The following is a 17,711-nucleotide window of genomic DNA, read 5'->3' on the forward strand; positions in this document are numbered from 1 at the left end:
TAAATCTATAGAAGGATTCATACTCATTTTCATTATTTCTATAACCGTATATCACGGTAGTCTAAAATAGTAAGTCATTTCGAGTCACTATGCAGAAACCGGAAAAAATGTTTTCTCACGTTTACTATGAATGAGTTTTTGACTGATACAATACAATTCAGTGTTTATGTCATTCAATCATTCTTTACTATAATAATTTCAATGTGTGAGCGTATTTAAAAATTCTACAAAATACGCGTCTGTGGGTCGCTTGTTATCTGCAATAAAATTATTTATCGTGATAGTTTTAGAGAATTCAATCGCTTTATTGATTGTGAGTGAAAATGTTATTATGTTGTAATTAAAATAAAGGCGAGTAACCTATTTTCTTATGGTTTACCCTGCCGGCCATTCCAGCCCAAATTGTAGGGCCACTAATAAAGTAAGTAACAATGACTTTCGAAGATTTTTCGTTACATATGTCATTCATTTCAATTTGATTTATTTCGTTATACTATATCGAAATTTGAAATTGTCTTTCAGGTATATATCTGATATTTAGATAATATGATGAATACAAATCAGACTTATAAAATGAAGGATACGACTAACGAGCACGGAGACAATAAAGCCAAGTCAACACCAATTGGTATGATCTACAGACATTTATACAACATTTAAATAAGTTTTCCAAGTATCTTAGTGTTTGTTTACTAATAATAAACTTTAATACTTCGTGTTATAAATAGGCCTTTTTAACGTAATATTTAGCCATCGGCATGGTATTGGCGTAACTAACAGATACATTGATATCATTAAAGTGTACCAAATGATAGATTATGAACTATTGGTGTTGGAGTGACATTCAAAGGTCAAGAAAACAATAATATAGTGAACTCTAAAGGTCAATAGAACTGTGAAGTCCATAGCCAATATCATTAATTATATTCTCTTCCAACAAGACATTTTAGAAGTTGTGAAAGAGACATAATCTACAGAATGTGGCATCTCTCTTTCACAACTGCAACAATCTGCCTATATGAGGTAGTAGGAGGCCTAAAGGTATCTTGTTATATTAGAAGGTGATTAATGGAATATTTTATTTATCAATAGCTATGGTGGCACCGGAACTAAAACAAAATGCAGATGCTGATACAGAGATAACAAAGACTTGTGCTGTCTTGGGATGCGAGGATTCTAAGAATTTAGATGCTGAGTTGTTTTTTAGGTAAATAAAAAATAATTAAAACAGTTGAAACAGGCAACATTTATCTTTAATAAGTTTTGCTAGAAGTAGATTATTGCTTGTCTGCTGCCACACTGTTCTCTTTCTGACAAGCTTTCTTTCTTTTCTTTTTTGTAAATCTCATCCTGTAACCTTTAAAAAACAATTAATATCAAATTATTTTGTAATTGAATGAAATTTATATTTAAATGTAATATATTAAATTGTGTTCTGTTTGTATAAGAGTAAGAAACATAAATATTATTAAGCTACAGAATGTAACACATTTTTGTAGTATACCTATTCATTTACAGGTTCCCTGAAGACCCAAGTCTCCGTCAGATATGGACGGACCTTACAGGGCGCAACAACTGGACGCCAACTGACTATTCCTACATCTGCATGCAACATTTCTCTGTCGATTGTTTTAAATGCGACGAGAATGATCAAATGGTGATAGTTGATAAGGCAGTACCCTCTCTTAAGTTACCTAGACATGTTTTGGAGGTATGTTATGTTCCTATTTTCTTGCAAAACAATTGCTATAATTTTTTCTGTTGTTTCCACAAGAGTTGCTATATTTAAAAAAAGTTGTAGCCAGCAAGCTTTAACTGGTAAGTCCAATGTCAATAGTAATCTAGATTCATACATTCATATGATTATTTTGTGAACTTGTATCTATTTATCATGTTTTTTATATACTTTGCCTAGTTGGAGTAAAAAAATCCTTTTGTCATCAGGTTGAATATATCGACGAGGAAACTTTAGAAAATGAGGATGAGGAGTATATGACCACTGATGAAGAAGAAGAAAAACCTAATAATACGTCGCTAGACCTCAACATACCTCCGAAAGAATTAGAAAGTATTGAACTCCTCAAACTGTTCACTGAAGTCCAAAGACTGCAGAGACAAGCTGTTGGTCTTAAAGACAAACTTAAATACAACATGAAAGTACACACTAGACAAAACAGATTTCTTAAAAGAATAAAGGAAATTATAGAAATGAAGAAAAAGGTTCTCAATCAAAAACGAAAGAAGAAATGTAGAATCCTTTTGTCATTACAGGATAAAATTAAAGAGGATACGACTGGATTAGTGTTGGCCATGCCGATGCGACAGACAGACGACCTAAAAAACTTTGCTCTTAGCATTTACAAGTACTCACCGCAAGCCTATATTTACATTAGAAACACGTTACGAACGATGTTGCCTAGTACTGAAATCTTGGACTCTTGGATCACGGCGGGTTACCAGCCTAGAAACGTAATAGCCAATAGCAACCTTATCAAAGTGGTGGCTGAGCAAACAGAGACGCAACTTTCGTGCAAGGTTATTATAGGTTAGTAAGTGTAAATCACGTTGATTTGATAAATAAATTAGGACTTTTTCCCTTTCCTTGTTGGTTTTATTGGTTGTTTAAACCTTTTTTTAACCTTACCTAATCTTTTTTAATAAGGTTTCAAAAAGACCTTACGTTCGTTTACTGCAGAATGACGTAATAAATAAAGGGTCCAACGTGTTACCCTGGGGAATCCCTTTTATTGTCACTCTATACGACTCTTATGTGTTTTGTAAGAAAACTAAAAAAGATCTTAATACAGTACTTAGAAAAAACTAAAAAATTATCATGTGTAGAGTTCAATTTTATTCGCGTATTTCAGTAAATAAATTATATGTTGCCTTTTTCGAAGATTGCTGATAGATCGACTGAAATCAAAGTCTATTTACTTTTGTAAAATACAAAACATGTTACATACCAAAAAATGTTAGTTATTAATGTTTAGATCCGATTATACAAAAACAACATAACAGATGTTTCAAACGATTTTTACTCGGTTCTCGATTCAATATTATTTATTTCTTATTCAATTTTTATTAAAGTGTGATCAATGACATCTATTACTTAAGCCCCGAAGATATAGAACCTCAAGCTTCTTGTCCGCCAGGGCATTGCGTGATACTGCCACTAGCCGCTAGATAGCGCTGCCGCCAGATTCCATTAGAAAGGGAAGGCGAAGCCTGACACAAACAAACGCGGTGTTCCGACTCACTAGTCAGACGAGTCAGTGCCGAGATTCCCTCCGCGCGGACGGCGGTGCGGCGTGGTCCCACTCCACACGATCTTACGTCGCGCGACAAACCAAAATAAATATCCCATCTGTTCAAATATTGTGCAAGTTTTTTTTATTGTTTCCCTAAAAACATACGTAGAAGGATGTGTGTGTTTTACGCCCCGCCATATGTTACCACGTAAGAGGCCCTAAGTTTCGTATTATTTTTGTGTTCGCAAAGTGTTCGAGTGGTTTTTGTTTCGTATTGTGAATGGATTTATAAACCCGATTATGAGGAAGGACGCCTCATAAGGTACGTTTTTCTAAAAAATCTTCATTCTATTTTGGTATCTTACGTCTTCTAGGATTGGTAGTTGTGTTCCTGTATGTTTTAACTAAAACAAGGTGAATTGGACGTCTTAAATTGGCTAGAATCGGAGTGTAGCGAGTCGCCAGTAACTGGACTTTCGCAATATTTATTCCTTATGCGTGTTTCCATGCCTTAAATGTAAGGCCTAACGCCATAAGCGTAGCGGTCGTACGCGTTTGAAATACGTGTAATATTTTTAATGTTCGCCATTATGCTAGTATAAACAATTATAAATATAATAAAATGTTAATGTCACATTCAAATCATGTGTCTTATAAATTTCACTTCGCTTTTTATGGGCTGGAAGTAATTTTCTACTTGTTACGCCAATTGAAAGTATCCGTAGCCGATTTCTTTTGTGTACAATTAATTACTTTATTGTTGTTTGAAGTTGTGTTTTTTGTGCTTTGTAACTCGTGCTTTACACTCAGTTTGTGTACCTATTTGTATTCAAGAATAAATTTGTAACGGAGTAGACAGCAGGTGCGGGGAATATTGGTTCGGCAGCTGCGATCTCGTAGACGCTTCCTCTTGTACCATATTTAGATGACTACGTACCATACAAGATACAACAAATAATAGGCTGGATTGACAAAAGGTACATTACTTTAATTGGGTTCCAACAAGAGGCCATCTAACCGCGCTCTTTGAAAATGTTCAGTTGGTAGAAATTACGAAATCCCGTATTTCGGAGTATGCATCCTTATCAAAGTCTATTTTTACTACAAAATAAGTCTTAATCAAATTAAGCAGTCACCAAGAGCTCCAATAGACCAGTTCCGTGTTTACGGTTTGTTTATTCTCTACCCACTTATGTTATTGCTCTACCCACATCAGTGGCGTTTTTATAAAGTAGCTACTTCGCGCATTATTACATAGTTAGCAAAACACGTCACACGATCAATTTAAAATCGTCTTTGTTACAAAAAACAACCTATGCGATGGTTTAAAAATACAAAAATGAGGGTAGTCTATAACTGCAACGCACAATGTGCACATTTCGTACAGTTGGATTTCGAAATATTGGAGAGCTTGACTTCATCCTAGACCAGAAATTTGACGTCACATTATCCTAAAATAAAATATTTTAGTAAGAATGATCCATAAACAGATTCAGATCAATAGGCATTTAATTAATTAACTACATTTATTTCTCAATTCTTAGTATAACGTAATCTCCGCTGATTCACTCTACAATGAATAACGAAATACGAACAGTTCTTGTTTTATTTATACTTTGTTGAATACATTTACATTTATCAACAAGATGCGTTTGTTTATGTATATTATTAGAATTTGTGGCCAAGGCTTCGTGGGGTCTTATTAAATCACGGCTCGCTCTTTGATTTCGTGCGTAATTTTAAAGGACCTGTTCGTATTCGTATTAGGCAATATCTGATTGTTAAGGACATTAATGAATTTAATTCCGATTTTAGAGGCAGCGCTCTTAAAATTGTTTTATGCGCTGTAAAGTTAATTGCTGCTATAACGTTAGATGTAGGATAAAATGGTAATACACATTTCATGTAGCCTGTAGGTACCTAAAATATCAGTTCTATTTGGGGATAAACTCTGCAATCAATTCTAGTGTTATCTCTCCAATTGGGTAATCAGGCGCATCCTGTTATTAACACGAGCTGTTAAATACAGATTTATATATTTAATTTTCTTACAGAGTTTCTACGAAAACACTTCTCCTTTTTTTTGGTAAAGCGGGTGAATCCCCTTTGACACCCGCCTCCTCGGGGGAGGAAGCGGGTTATATCAGACTTTTAGGGACTTAACATGAACAGCCGTGCAACGTCTTTTGCGTTATGGTCTATGTGGAAATGCGTTCCAGTTGAACACGTACGGACCAGAAGAGATAGTTTATTTTACCGTTGCACTAAAAATTCTCAATAAAAATGCATTCAGTTTCGCTCTATGGGCAAAATTTTGGCGCGTGCCGAACTGCGGACACGGAAAAGAACGGCTTTATTTCTTTTTTGTAATCAGTTGAACCCGTCTCCGGCCAGTCAATGTTAGAAATCGCCGTGAGTTTCGCAACTTCCGCACATCCACACATCACCACGCGCTCGCTATTAACCGGTGTAACTGCCCAGTTGGTTACGCCGCTTCGACTCACGTAACATTATAGTTATAATCTGACATCTGTCAACGGGATTGTTAATCGGACACTACATTTATTAGTGTTTTGACATTTATTATTAAAAAGCGAGCACAATTAAAGTAGTTATGTTCTTAATACTTGTTAAAAAATATATTGACTGCCTGGAGGCTATTAGGTGCAGCCCTATAAAATCCCGTCGACTAAAGCAAAAAAAAAAAAAGAAATACGAACAAAGGCGTTAACAGAAATTACTTCAGTCAATCAGTAACTAAAATAGTGCTCAACGATAGATGCACTGAGAATGTTAATCCACCAGCTATAGGTGCAGGCAAAAATCTTGATTAGACTGGGATTTAATCGTGTGAAAACATTATCGCTGAGCAGGCGAGGTGATCAACGCTTATGTAGTAGGGGTCTGTGCCCGTCAGCGAAGCTCTTTCGAGCCGACATTACTATTATTTTATATAGAATTGAATATGGGACCCGACGACTCAGTAGTTTCCACAATTTCCTCGTAGAAAACTGGACGATTTGTCTCTGTTTAACTTGACACTTTTAGTAGTTACAATTTGTAAATGTTCTTCCTGAAATGCTACGTTTTAAAATACTGCTGTAACGTGGCTTCATTGTTTCGTAAAACATATTTTTGGTGGGTTTATTTACAGAACAAAACTTTTAAGTGGACAATTTTGCATTTGGAACATTACATTACTTCATCATATCTTCTAAATTGTACCTACTAGATATCTTCTTATTAAAATAAGTATTTTTAAAAATACTTTTCCTCCTATTCTGTTTCTGGATTAAGTGCTATCGAAGAACTCTTCATATAAAATAGTTACCATTTGTAGGATGTTCTCAGCTCATAATAATCACACAAATTATAACATTTTCTTTGTATTACCTGCTTTGTCGATAGTGTTCGTAATGTATAAAAGGCACTGCTTTTCAGTTCCCTGAAATATAAATTTACAAGCCGTAACGTGAACTGGTATTACTAGTATTATTAGTGCTTGGATTTAGTGGAATACTGTAAGTATACAGGAATCATTAAATACCTATTCTGCGGTATATGGGGTGACTGCTTTTGATTACACATTTCATAACGAGGAATTTGTAAACAGGCATATTCCCATGGTATGAATGGAACAAAGGGAATACCCAAATAGTATGCATCGGACCTGCGTACATTTAAGTGATTAAAGCAATATATTCTAGGGCTGAGGGCAGACAAGACAAGGGTAGCTGTTAGCATACCTATTAACCTTTTCTTGTAGTAAACTAAACAGGGATAGGCAACGTTTTTTTGCTTTCTCCAAAAAGCTTTTACTGAAATAACTGTAGAGTAAAATAAATCAGGTTTTGAGATTCGGCTATTTTCAGTTTATTTCTTTTCCAATACACGACACTACCATTCAATTAGTAACGCTGCTTGTACAAAAAAGAGTAGGTACCTAAAATATAAATGGCTCCTCAAATTGCCTATTTGTAAGCGATATTAAAAGCTATTGCGCCATTCAAATTAGGTTCGTTCAACAGTAAACCATTCTTGGAACATACTTTAGGTCAATCTAGATCAGGGGTTCATAACCTTTTAATGTCCGACGATTAACACTATTTTAGTCATTCAGACTAGCTGCAATTAATTTCGTATATTACAAGCTTGTTTAATTAAAAATCTTGTTTATGCAGTATGTTTTACATCATTTTGTTGTTTGTTTTGATTGCCCGCAAACATTTTTGTCCACTAACGTCATAATTACCAACAAGTGACGTCAGTATGTCAACATAAATGGGTTTATGTTCGCTATAATGATTTCAAGTCTTGGGACCGAAGGTTTATAACCACTGGCCTAGATAGACCGATAACTGGCTGACGGGCTGTAAGCTCGTGTTATACTTAATTGCTTTAGGATGTAGTTCCCGCAAGTAAATTAAGTAGTTATGCCTCGATCTAGGATTAACAGGCTTTTCATATTTTGCAGGGACAACTTTGTAATTGCGTGTTAATCCTGCGTTCTTACGAGGAGGGGCGTCTAGACTGTTCTAAGACTGTTTGCAGCTTTTTTCAGTAGTTAGTTAATTGAAACTTATTATGAGCATTTTTTTCTGGATATCTCATATATCATTTCATGTTATAAAGAAAACTTGTACATTATGACTAATCATTTAAAGTACAACTTTTTATATAAAATCAATATGCATGTGCCATACTACTACTTACAATATAATGTAACAGGATTTACATTGTTATAAGGTGTGCACTCACGATGTCACGACTAGGTAGGTATTAGATCGCTAATCTACTTAAGTTTAATATACTTATAATGACTTTAAATTCAAATCAAGGACTTTTAGCTGGTCGGCGATTTTTACTCCATGCATAGATAGACTAATTCTTCCATAGAGGTATAAATAATATATAATAATATAATATAATATATCCTGGGACAACTCACACACGGTTATCTGATCCCAAGCTAAGCAGAGCTTGTGTTGGTAACCAGAAAACTGATAAACTTACTTATATATTCCTAAATACATACATATTATAGATAAATTACACCCAGACACCAGAACAAATGATCATGCTCATCACACAACATTTGTCCTGGGCCACGGACCTGGAACCCACGACATCCGGTATAGCAGTCAGGGTCACTAACCACTAGACCAACATGCCTACCTACAGCTTGAAAGTGACTCGATACTTCTGGAGCTATTTACAAGCTAAATAACGATCCTGCGGGGATTTTCTCTTCCGTTCACGTTCCTCTTACGTGAAATTAAGATTTTTTCTCCTGTCTCAAAGGAATCGCCTTTTTACAAAGTGAAAGGTAGAGTTGCGGATTGGCAAAGGAATGTTTTGCGATTCCCAAAGCAGGGGAAATTGTATGGTTTCTTACAGTATTCATTGAAAAGATAGACTTACATTTATTGTAAAATGGAATAAGACAGCATGCAAGAACGACATCGGTATCAGGTGGAGCGATCTGAAGAATTTTTATCCGAAGTTTTGTTTAAAAATCGTGTTTGATCAAATTCAAATTTTTTTTTTAAATAATAGATATTTCGAGTATTGGTCTGAACAGTGTTTGGAAACCTCTTTTCATGATTTCACAAGGAATCAATTCCTATGAAAAAGACCTAAGTAGGTATGTCCCATTGTGTTTAATCCGGAAGTTTATAAGAATTTCCTAATCCTTATCCAAGATGTTTGTCATTCTAAGATATTCGCAAGTTCATGGATGAGTGTCGCGCTACAATGCCTACCTGTTGTGTAAGTGTCTGCCAAATTACCATAAACATGTACTAGCATGGCTGACTGGTTCCGTACAAACCACATATATTGCGATCCACGCTTCGCTGACGAAGGGAATCCATGTTGCTATGAGCATGAACGTCCTTATGAGAATTCTTGCCGTTATATTGCCTGTTAATGTTACTCTGGAATTACTATTTAATTACTTGATGATGCTAGCTTTTATTACTAATGTAATATTATCTATGTTATCTACTGCAAGGCAAAGATCTTTACTCATTTCCTGTTACCGATTCTGGTGCTTCGTTTCTTCATATCTTTTCGCCCATCGTTAATGATACCCCAATTAAATCAGTCCAATACGAAAACTACAAAAACACTTAACCTCTACAACTGAGCAAGTCGTCGGAAAAGTAGAAACAAATTCCAAAAGCTACTTTTAAGTTTTACAAACCCAGGTGGACAGTAAAAAGGTAGAAACTCACAGTTTGGTAGTTTGAATACGTAATACTCAGCCAGATACAATCTAGATGGGAAGAGAACCTATAAAATATTTGGAGCGTTGAAATTCCCCGACAAAGGAAGGAAATCTCGTGAGATACGGAGTGTTAATGGCCGCATTCATGATCCAGAGAGCTTCGGTCCAGTTCTCTTTTTGTTGCCTTAGATTGAGTGTCTAGTGGACACAGATTAGTCATTACATGAAGGAGAATAGTTTTTTCTTGTGGCTGTCCGCTGTGGTGTAATTTCTTTAGAATAAGATATAGGTAGTGGTTATAAGTTCATCTCTTTAAGCATTTTGTAATTTGCTTTTATTTCTTAGTTTTAAGGTTTTAAGTTTATTTACGTCGTTGTTACCTATCTATCAATTATTATTTCTAACAATAAAGGGTAACAGTTCAATAAGTGGTAGCCTAATTTAGAAAAAATTTTTGGTCCCTATTAGTTATTTAAACCATTATGAAGCCTTTTGACCCAATTGTATAATCGAGTGCTAAACTGATATACGATCCAATCTCCCAATTACTTACATCTCAATGCACCCAGCACTAATTCCATCGACATATCAGCGGCACACTAGTTTCAGGCGGTTCGTACCGGTTCTAACCGGCGGTGACCGGTGGCGGGCGGTAATTAGTTTGGAAATCGGTGTTCTACCGCGTGCATCAGGGAGCTACGTAGTCCACGTAGATGGCTATCAATTAAGATATTAGCTAGTTACCTCAAACACTCGACTGTGCCATTAAGCTAACTGCATCGGACTTCGACCTGAATTACCTAGAATGTTGATGTTTTGCAAGAATACGCTAACTTGCAAAAAGCTAGCGAGTGGGGAATGTAAACTAATGAATATAGAGTATGTTAATTTTTATGCTGATATGGGAATAGATAGAAAACAGTAAAATGTACTTTTATGTGTTCTTGCATTTACGTTTAATGGTGCGTAAGTGTTACAAATAGTTGGTTAATATTACTTACGTAGCCAAATTGCTCATATCGGTGTTGGTATATTATTCATTAATTATAGTTCAGTAATTATTTAGTCCATAAAGGAGTCATAAATCAGAAGTATACAAGCTGCAGTTGTAATTTTATTTGGGAAATCATCATTATAATAATGCATGATAATAGATAGATTTTACTTCTCATTCTTAATACATTTGATGGAGTGATCGTGGTTATCACAAATACGTCTCTCGATGCTTCACCACTATTGTCTAACAGTAATAACTTAAAAGATAAGTATGTCAGATACCCTGAATACGGGTTTTTCTCCACATTGCCCTATAATCACAGTTCCTCGACCAAATACACAACATTTTCTCAAACAGCGCCTTATACAGTGCCGAGCTATAAATCCATCAGCCCATTGAATGAATTAGACGTGGTTAGGAAAGGCCGATAAAAGGGTAACAGCTAAACGAAGCTGTCCTTTCTCTTATTAATAGTTAATGTGTTTTAGTAATTACATTATTTGTGTAGTTTCGGCGTTTTGTACGAGTTACCTACCATTAGTGACGTATTGATTTGTTTGATAATGTGAAGTGGTAAACGTTATAGTTTAAGGTCATGAATATTTTGCTATGGGTTATGCGTCGTGGTAGTCTTGCTATACTTTGCATTTACATATTTGTATGCATAAGATGCAGGTCCGATCCCTACGCAAGCGAACTACTATTGGGTATTTTTCAAAGTGAAAAAGTGGTATACGTTGTTTTTTTTTTCATTATATTATAATATTTATTTTGCTTACTATTTGAATATTGGTGTAAATGGATGACTAGAAATGTTTTTGAGCTTATGATTATTCTATTAGGTACTTATGTACATAACTGTTATTTTGTCACCCATTAATTTGTATAACGCTAATTTACCTTCACAAGTAGTACTTATCTATAAGAAATACTTACATAAACCTTTACGAACGCATAAATATTTTTATGTTTAAGTTATTAAATTTATAATGATATACCTATTTACATGTTATAGATTTAATATGATATTTCTATGGAGTTGTGGGTTCTGCTCCATTGGAGCAAGACTTACCTACTTATAATATTTACGTAATAACTAAATAAGTATTTTATTGTCTTAAGTGTAAGTAAAGTATAGAAAATACCCTGTATAACATTAGTTCTTTAATATCTATGTGAGTTTTGTAACTTTGTTTTATTAAGCTTTTTGAGTATAAGTCTAACCGCGCAGCTTGTAATAAAAAAATATGTAGGTATCTAAATCTGCAAAAAAGAAAATTTTACAAATTCCGTGCCCAGTCCTTACCTATTGTAAAGAAATTTTCCGCCCGGAAATATTTCGAAACAGAATTCTATTTATTTATTTTTTATTTGTTAAAAAATATTATTGAATGACTTCCAGCTAATAATCCTTCCTGATCATTCATTCCTGTCTACTAATCCAATAATATTTCTTTAATTAAAACGCACATAATTAAAAAGTACATGTCGTACATAATTAATTATTTAATCCAGTAAAGCATTAATGCATATAAAACTCAATTACAGGCAGTCTTCATTAATTTGACATTTATTCAAGTAAAATCCTTGTTTGCTTTTAAAACACGGAAATTGTGTACATTAAAAATAATATAAACAATGTTTTAATAAATTTAATTAACGCCCGACAAAAAAGGCGTGATATTCTTTTGGTAGTTTACGTAGCACTTAAACGGGTGAACCGATTTGGATGCGGCTTTTATATTTGACAAGGGCTTTTTTGTAAAAAAAATGTGAAATTGATTATTCACCTAAACAACTAGCCGACTTCCCCGGTTTTGTCAGCATTTTTTTTCCTACAATGCGGTTTGTATTGTTTAAACAAATCCAATTTGAATGTTATTCACTATTGACATAAAAGACAAATATAAGAAAAATTGTTTACCTACTCAGTAAAACAAAAGTTTCCTAATGATAACAAATTGTGGCAGATGTCCATACTTTAAATGAAACATAATTATTTAATAACCTACAGCCTACAGTTGACATTCCACAGCCGAATAAACATGAAAATTAATATTTTATTAAATGAAGGGAAATAATAATATTCCGGTAGCGAAGTTTCTCTTTCTACATCGTTTATTCCACAGTTAAAAGTCTGGAAACTGTTGAGACTTGTCCAACTTCAGTAATTGGTTCAGCGGCAACCGTTACAACCACCCACCATTTATTGCAGGGATGCCAAACATTTTGTAGGCTACATTTTAATCTGCGATGGTTGGAAAAGAAGGAAAAATGTTAGCAATATTTCGATCTGAACGAGATTTTTGTTTGTAGAGCAGAATTGATCCCTGTTAACTACTTGTATCATTTTAATTATGATATGGACGTATACCTACATATTTTTATTTACTAAAAATACTCGTTTCCTGTCTATCACATCCGTCAAATTATATACTAATATGATGAATCAAGATCGTCTTATCATGCTCATATTGACTTAAGCCCACGGTTATACAACAAAAAAGTAGTACACTCAATATTACCTTTAATATCCAAAAAGGTTTGTCACCCCTGACTTAGTTAACGGTGCGCTTATAATCTGTGCGCAGAATTGAAAAATGGAAGGCAAACTGCGTAATTTCGTTCTGGAGGGTTTAATATCTGTTATTATGTCCCTGACGAGAACTGGGGAAGAAATGAGTCTGCATCAATTGTAGTTTCAATATCCGACGACAATTCCAATGCTTAATAACAATTATTTGAACAACCAGACGCTAATAGTTAAGTATCTTGATAATATTTTTCTTAAATATTTTCTGGTTTTGGCTTATATATTCTGGAATATTTATTTCCCTTGTAATTCAAATGTTGTAGCATATAACATGTTTTAGAAGCCTGTTAATTGATACATAAACCTCTAAGCCTCTAACTTAAAGTTAAAGTAAATATTTCTTTCGCCGAAGTCGGATTTTCTAAATAAAATCTATACTAACCCTAATCTCGTGGATTAATAAAGATTATTAACTATTAAGCACAACAAACTTAGTTAAGAGTTCATTATTATTATAGTTTAATTATCGCTAAGCGGATATCTCGTGGGTCTTGTGTAGTTAAGATACAGACTTTTAATACCTCTGTGTTTACAAGGAAGGCAATTGCTTCTGGTCTTCGTCGTTTTCTCCCAATACAACACTACTCTTGGGTACTATTGGGTATACAACGCGTTTACTATGAGCTTCTGAAGTCGACCTATCGCCTTTGTGTAAGCAAGAGGCAGCTACGAGCCGTGTATTGCTTCATCTCTTTTCCACAATACCAGCAGTCGTGCTCTCATAGTTCATAGTACGCACCAGTCTTTGTTTCCAAACAAAGAGACCCGGAAATTAACGGACCTATTTAGTGGCGAGGGATCATCCACCTATGGCTTAACAGTAATTAGGTCACGATACTAAGCGGACCATGCAACTAATATGACAAAAACGAATCCTGCTTGGTAGAGGCAATTGCCGGAACAAATACTAATGTAAAGATATCTTTTTGCTTCTGTTAACTGACAGTAATAGTCGTTGTTACGTTTTATTTTTAATACTTGATTGAGTTGACAGGCGGCGATATCGTTTCGTTTTTGTTTTCGACTTGTGTGGCCCGCCAGAGAGCGGCCGAACGAAATTATCTCGTTATAAGTGTTGTGTGTGTTATGTTGTTTATTAAATTGACATGGATATTATCACACTGTATCAAGTCGAGTAAGGGTCGAGTGCAGTTAGTGATAGTTTGGAATGATTGTGAAATTTTACCCCAACGCTATAGACTACATAAAAAAATATTCAAAGATATGAAGTAGCGGAATTAAAAAAAAAGTTAACCCCTGGTAATACTAATCTCGATGCAGTCTCCGCTTCTTGATTGATTTAATTTAGCACTTATTAACATATAAGTCTCTGCTTACTGCTTTGAAAACGTTCTTCAAAATCTACATTCTAATGCCAAATTGTGTCTAGCGATCGTTACAACACAAACCAAAAAGTAGCGGTGATTGGTAAAGAAACAGTCATTTTTTAAAGTCAATGAACCTGCGACACTAGAACTGTACCATCATTATCTCTGACCATTCAATGTCTGCGATACAAACGGCTCTCTATGATTGATGAAACAAATGGCCTAGCTGTCTCCTGTCCGATGTCACATTCTCAACAGAACCTACTCTTAAAGCAATATAATTGCAGTTGTTCAAGAGAGATGCCGCTCTATGTTGTGTAGAGCGCCGTCACGCTTACACATCTAGAAAAATGTTACTTCAAGAGGTGGTGGTAAACCTCTGAAGCATTTTAGCTTGGTATGGTATTGATGATTAGAAGCAAACAGAACGAGAACAAGCCAAGTAATTTTGTTGTACAGAGTTTCGGGCAATTGGGCTGAGAAAGAATTTATCTAGATATTGTGCATGTTGATCGTTTGCGAAAAATATTGACCTAAAAATATATGACGATGGGCCTACATCTTTTTTTGTCGAATTCTCAAGTTTTTTTGGGACATGTCACAAGCGTGAATTGACATCTAATAATCTCTGACATTTGAATTTTTCATATCACATGAGCTAGTATTACATCGTAACAGAAATAAGCAACACAATTTATATACCTACGATATCGAGTGCATTCATCTAAATCGGTAAATTCCAAAAGAGAATGCACAAAATGTTACGCTCGACTTTTCAAATCGAATGCAACATTTATCGCTTGACAGTTCAGAATGTAACCATCGCAGAAATCATTAATCTTTTAAATCCGAATGTCTAGAGCACAGCACATTGTTACAAACGGTGCACGCATCTAGCATTGAATTGATGATATCGTCTTGTACCGATCGCTACTAACGTGAATCGGAGCGTGAAAAATGATTTATAATGCTTATACGCAAGCTAGATTTCCGGATTAATTTCTACAAATTGTAAGTCCATTTTAATACCAGTTCGTATTTATTTCGATAAAAGTTACGTGTGTATAGATTACCGGTTTTTTTTATAATCTGTGACAGCGTGTCGCATCCCTAGAGGCACAATACTAATGCGCGGCAAAACCAGCTGTCACACTGGGATTGAAAAATATTTATGAGGGTTGTGTAAGTATCTACACATCGTACATATGTTGTTTTTGTATTTCTGTAGGTTACCTATGTATAATTTAAAGAAGTCTAACCATGACATAACATGTATTTATGCAATGACTTTACTGAGTATTATAAGAAACCTGACAACGCACTACAAGTTCAAGGATCCATTGCTAGCTACAATATATAGTGAATCAAAAGGCCACTTATTAACTACAACGTTCTATCGACAAAATGCGTTGCCAAAATTGAAATGTAAATTGTTACAGTATGTGTTATTAGACTAATAAAACTGCACTTAGCTCTCCGCTCTCATTAAGTTTTCATAAAAGCATTATAACACGTTACATTAGCGCTCCCTATGATCTATTCGCTTGCAGATATACCTCACGTACTTGCTGTTGAATGAGGTTTTACTATCCCACTAATAAATTTTACATTTCCACGTTAGGTTAATGTAAAACTAAGATAATTTTTTTAACGTACCTTGCTTAGTATATTTTAAGCACTGCATTTTATCAGACTATATAATTTATTCTTTAACTTGGTACCTGAGCTGATCTTGTTATAAAAACACTACTTTTTGCCAGCTTGTCTAAACTCAACTGCAGTATATAGAAGTAAAATCGATATCTGGATACCATTTTAGAGCCAGCAATTTCTTTCGGCGCCATTACAAGTGTGATCAATAAATGTCACGTACATTTATGTTATCAAAGTAAGTACTGATTTTCATGGGCCATAAACTGTATGCGGGGTAGATACACATCTACATGTCACATGGTGTCAAGCTACCCCTTGCTTTGTATGTCAATCTAACCATTTAACATGATACCAACAGCCAAGCGTTAGCAGAATGGGGTACGCAACAATGCTTTAGCATAACAGGAATTAAAAAAAAGCTTCATGCACAAAAAAAATCTTCAGGTGTAATTAATTTTGTATGTTTGATATTTTGATTTATGAGGCTAACATATTTTATTGCATGATTATTTTATAAAAAACGCCGACCAAAAAAAGAAGTTGATTACTCAAGGTGCTGAGAAAATATTATAGTTGTCCGTTTCGTTGTTTTTTTCTGGAAACCATTGTCTAAAAGCAGATGACCGTAAAATAATATCAAAATATTTTTGTTTTTATCAAAGGTTGTTGTTTTTATTCACATAAACAATTTTTCGGTCATTTTATACGTTGCTTAATTGGTGACGAATCCAGTTAGTGACTCGTTTTAAATGGTTCAATGTTATAATCAAATATCATGCTACAATAGTTCAGAATTTGTTGGAATTTACGATAGAAAAGAAAAATACTGACCAATTTTAAGGCGATGTTGCTTCAAGTCATCTTTGCCAATTTAAAGAAGAAAGTATCAAGAATGTTTTACTTTGGAGGAGAAGTAACTTTAAAAACACCTTTTTCTGTTAAGTCGTGATTAAGTTCATTTCATCTAGACTTTTCTAAGATTGTTTTTAAAAGAACATTGCAGCTTCGTCAGAATAATGGTATTGATTAAAACTTTTCAGACTTTTGTCAGACTTGCGAAAACAAAATGTTATGAAAATTGACTTTATAATTTAACATCAAAATCTAAAGTTTCGTATTATTTGTTTGAAAGACTGAAGTTTGTTGACAAAGAACATTAATATTTGTTTCAAAAGCATGTAAGTAGAAAATACTTTGCTCATAAGTTTGGTTATAAATTAAACTCAGAAACACTATTCGCTGCAAACTTTTTACCCATATAATAAAAAGACAAATAAATATTTTGAGCCTGTAAATGTTTCATTGCAAGAATAAAGAATATTGGGCTCTTAATGATCTATTGCTAGACGAGGGTCTCTTGACATAAAGTTAAGGATTGTGCATTGATCACCAACCTTGCTTACTGCGAGTCGCCGATTCAATACCTATGAAAGTGTAAATATTCTAAATCACTTCACAAGTATCAGAGGTTACGCATCTAATAACTTACAATCTTTATCAAAAAATATGAGGTGCTAACAACAATGTACTTTCATAGCGAGGGAGTCTTCCATATATTATGTCACGTGCCGCGCGGGTCACGGCAGCGGGGGGGGGGGGATATGGCTGTAGAACAATTGCGTCTAAATGTGACGTGAATTTGAATGAACGACGCATTCATAAT

General features: G+C 34.5%; 2 protein-coding genes across 4 annotated transcripts in view; both read left to right on the forward strand.

Moving 5' to 3' along the window:
• The first annotated feature begins 173 nt into the window (after positions 1-173).
• Positions 174-2,601, forward strand: LOC113500126 (THAP domain-containing protein 1-like). The gene is made up of 5 exons (XM_026880808.1): positions 174-421; positions 523-628; positions 1,093-1,207; positions 1,519-1,711; positions 1,945-2,601. The coding sequence occupies exons 2-5, from the start codon at positions 547-549 to the stop codon at positions 2,548-2,550; spliced, it is 996 nt and encodes a 331-aa protein (XP_026736609.1). The 5' UTR covers positions 174-421; positions 523-546; the 3' UTR covers positions 2,551-2,601.
• Positions 2,602-3,016: 415 nt separating this feature from the next.
• LOC113500125 overlaps positions 3,017-17,711 on the forward strand; it is a 164,773-nt gene continuing 150,078 nt past the window's right edge. For 2 of the 3 annotated variants that reach the window (XM_026880804.1, XM_026880803.1), the window contains exon 1: positions 3,017-3,570. The gene's annotated coding sequence lies outside the window, so the exon portion shown is untranslated. The remainder of the gene's footprint in view (positions 3,571-17,711) is intronic. The other variant, XM_026880806.1, reaches the window with a different exon arrangement.

This window comes from Trichoplusia ni, chromosome 13 (assembly GCF_003590095.1).
Source record: "Trichoplusia ni isolate ovarian cell line Hi5 chromosome 13, tn1, whole genome shotgun sequence".
NCBI lineage: Eukaryota > Metazoa > Arthropoda > Insecta > Lepidoptera > Noctuidae > Trichoplusia > Trichoplusia ni.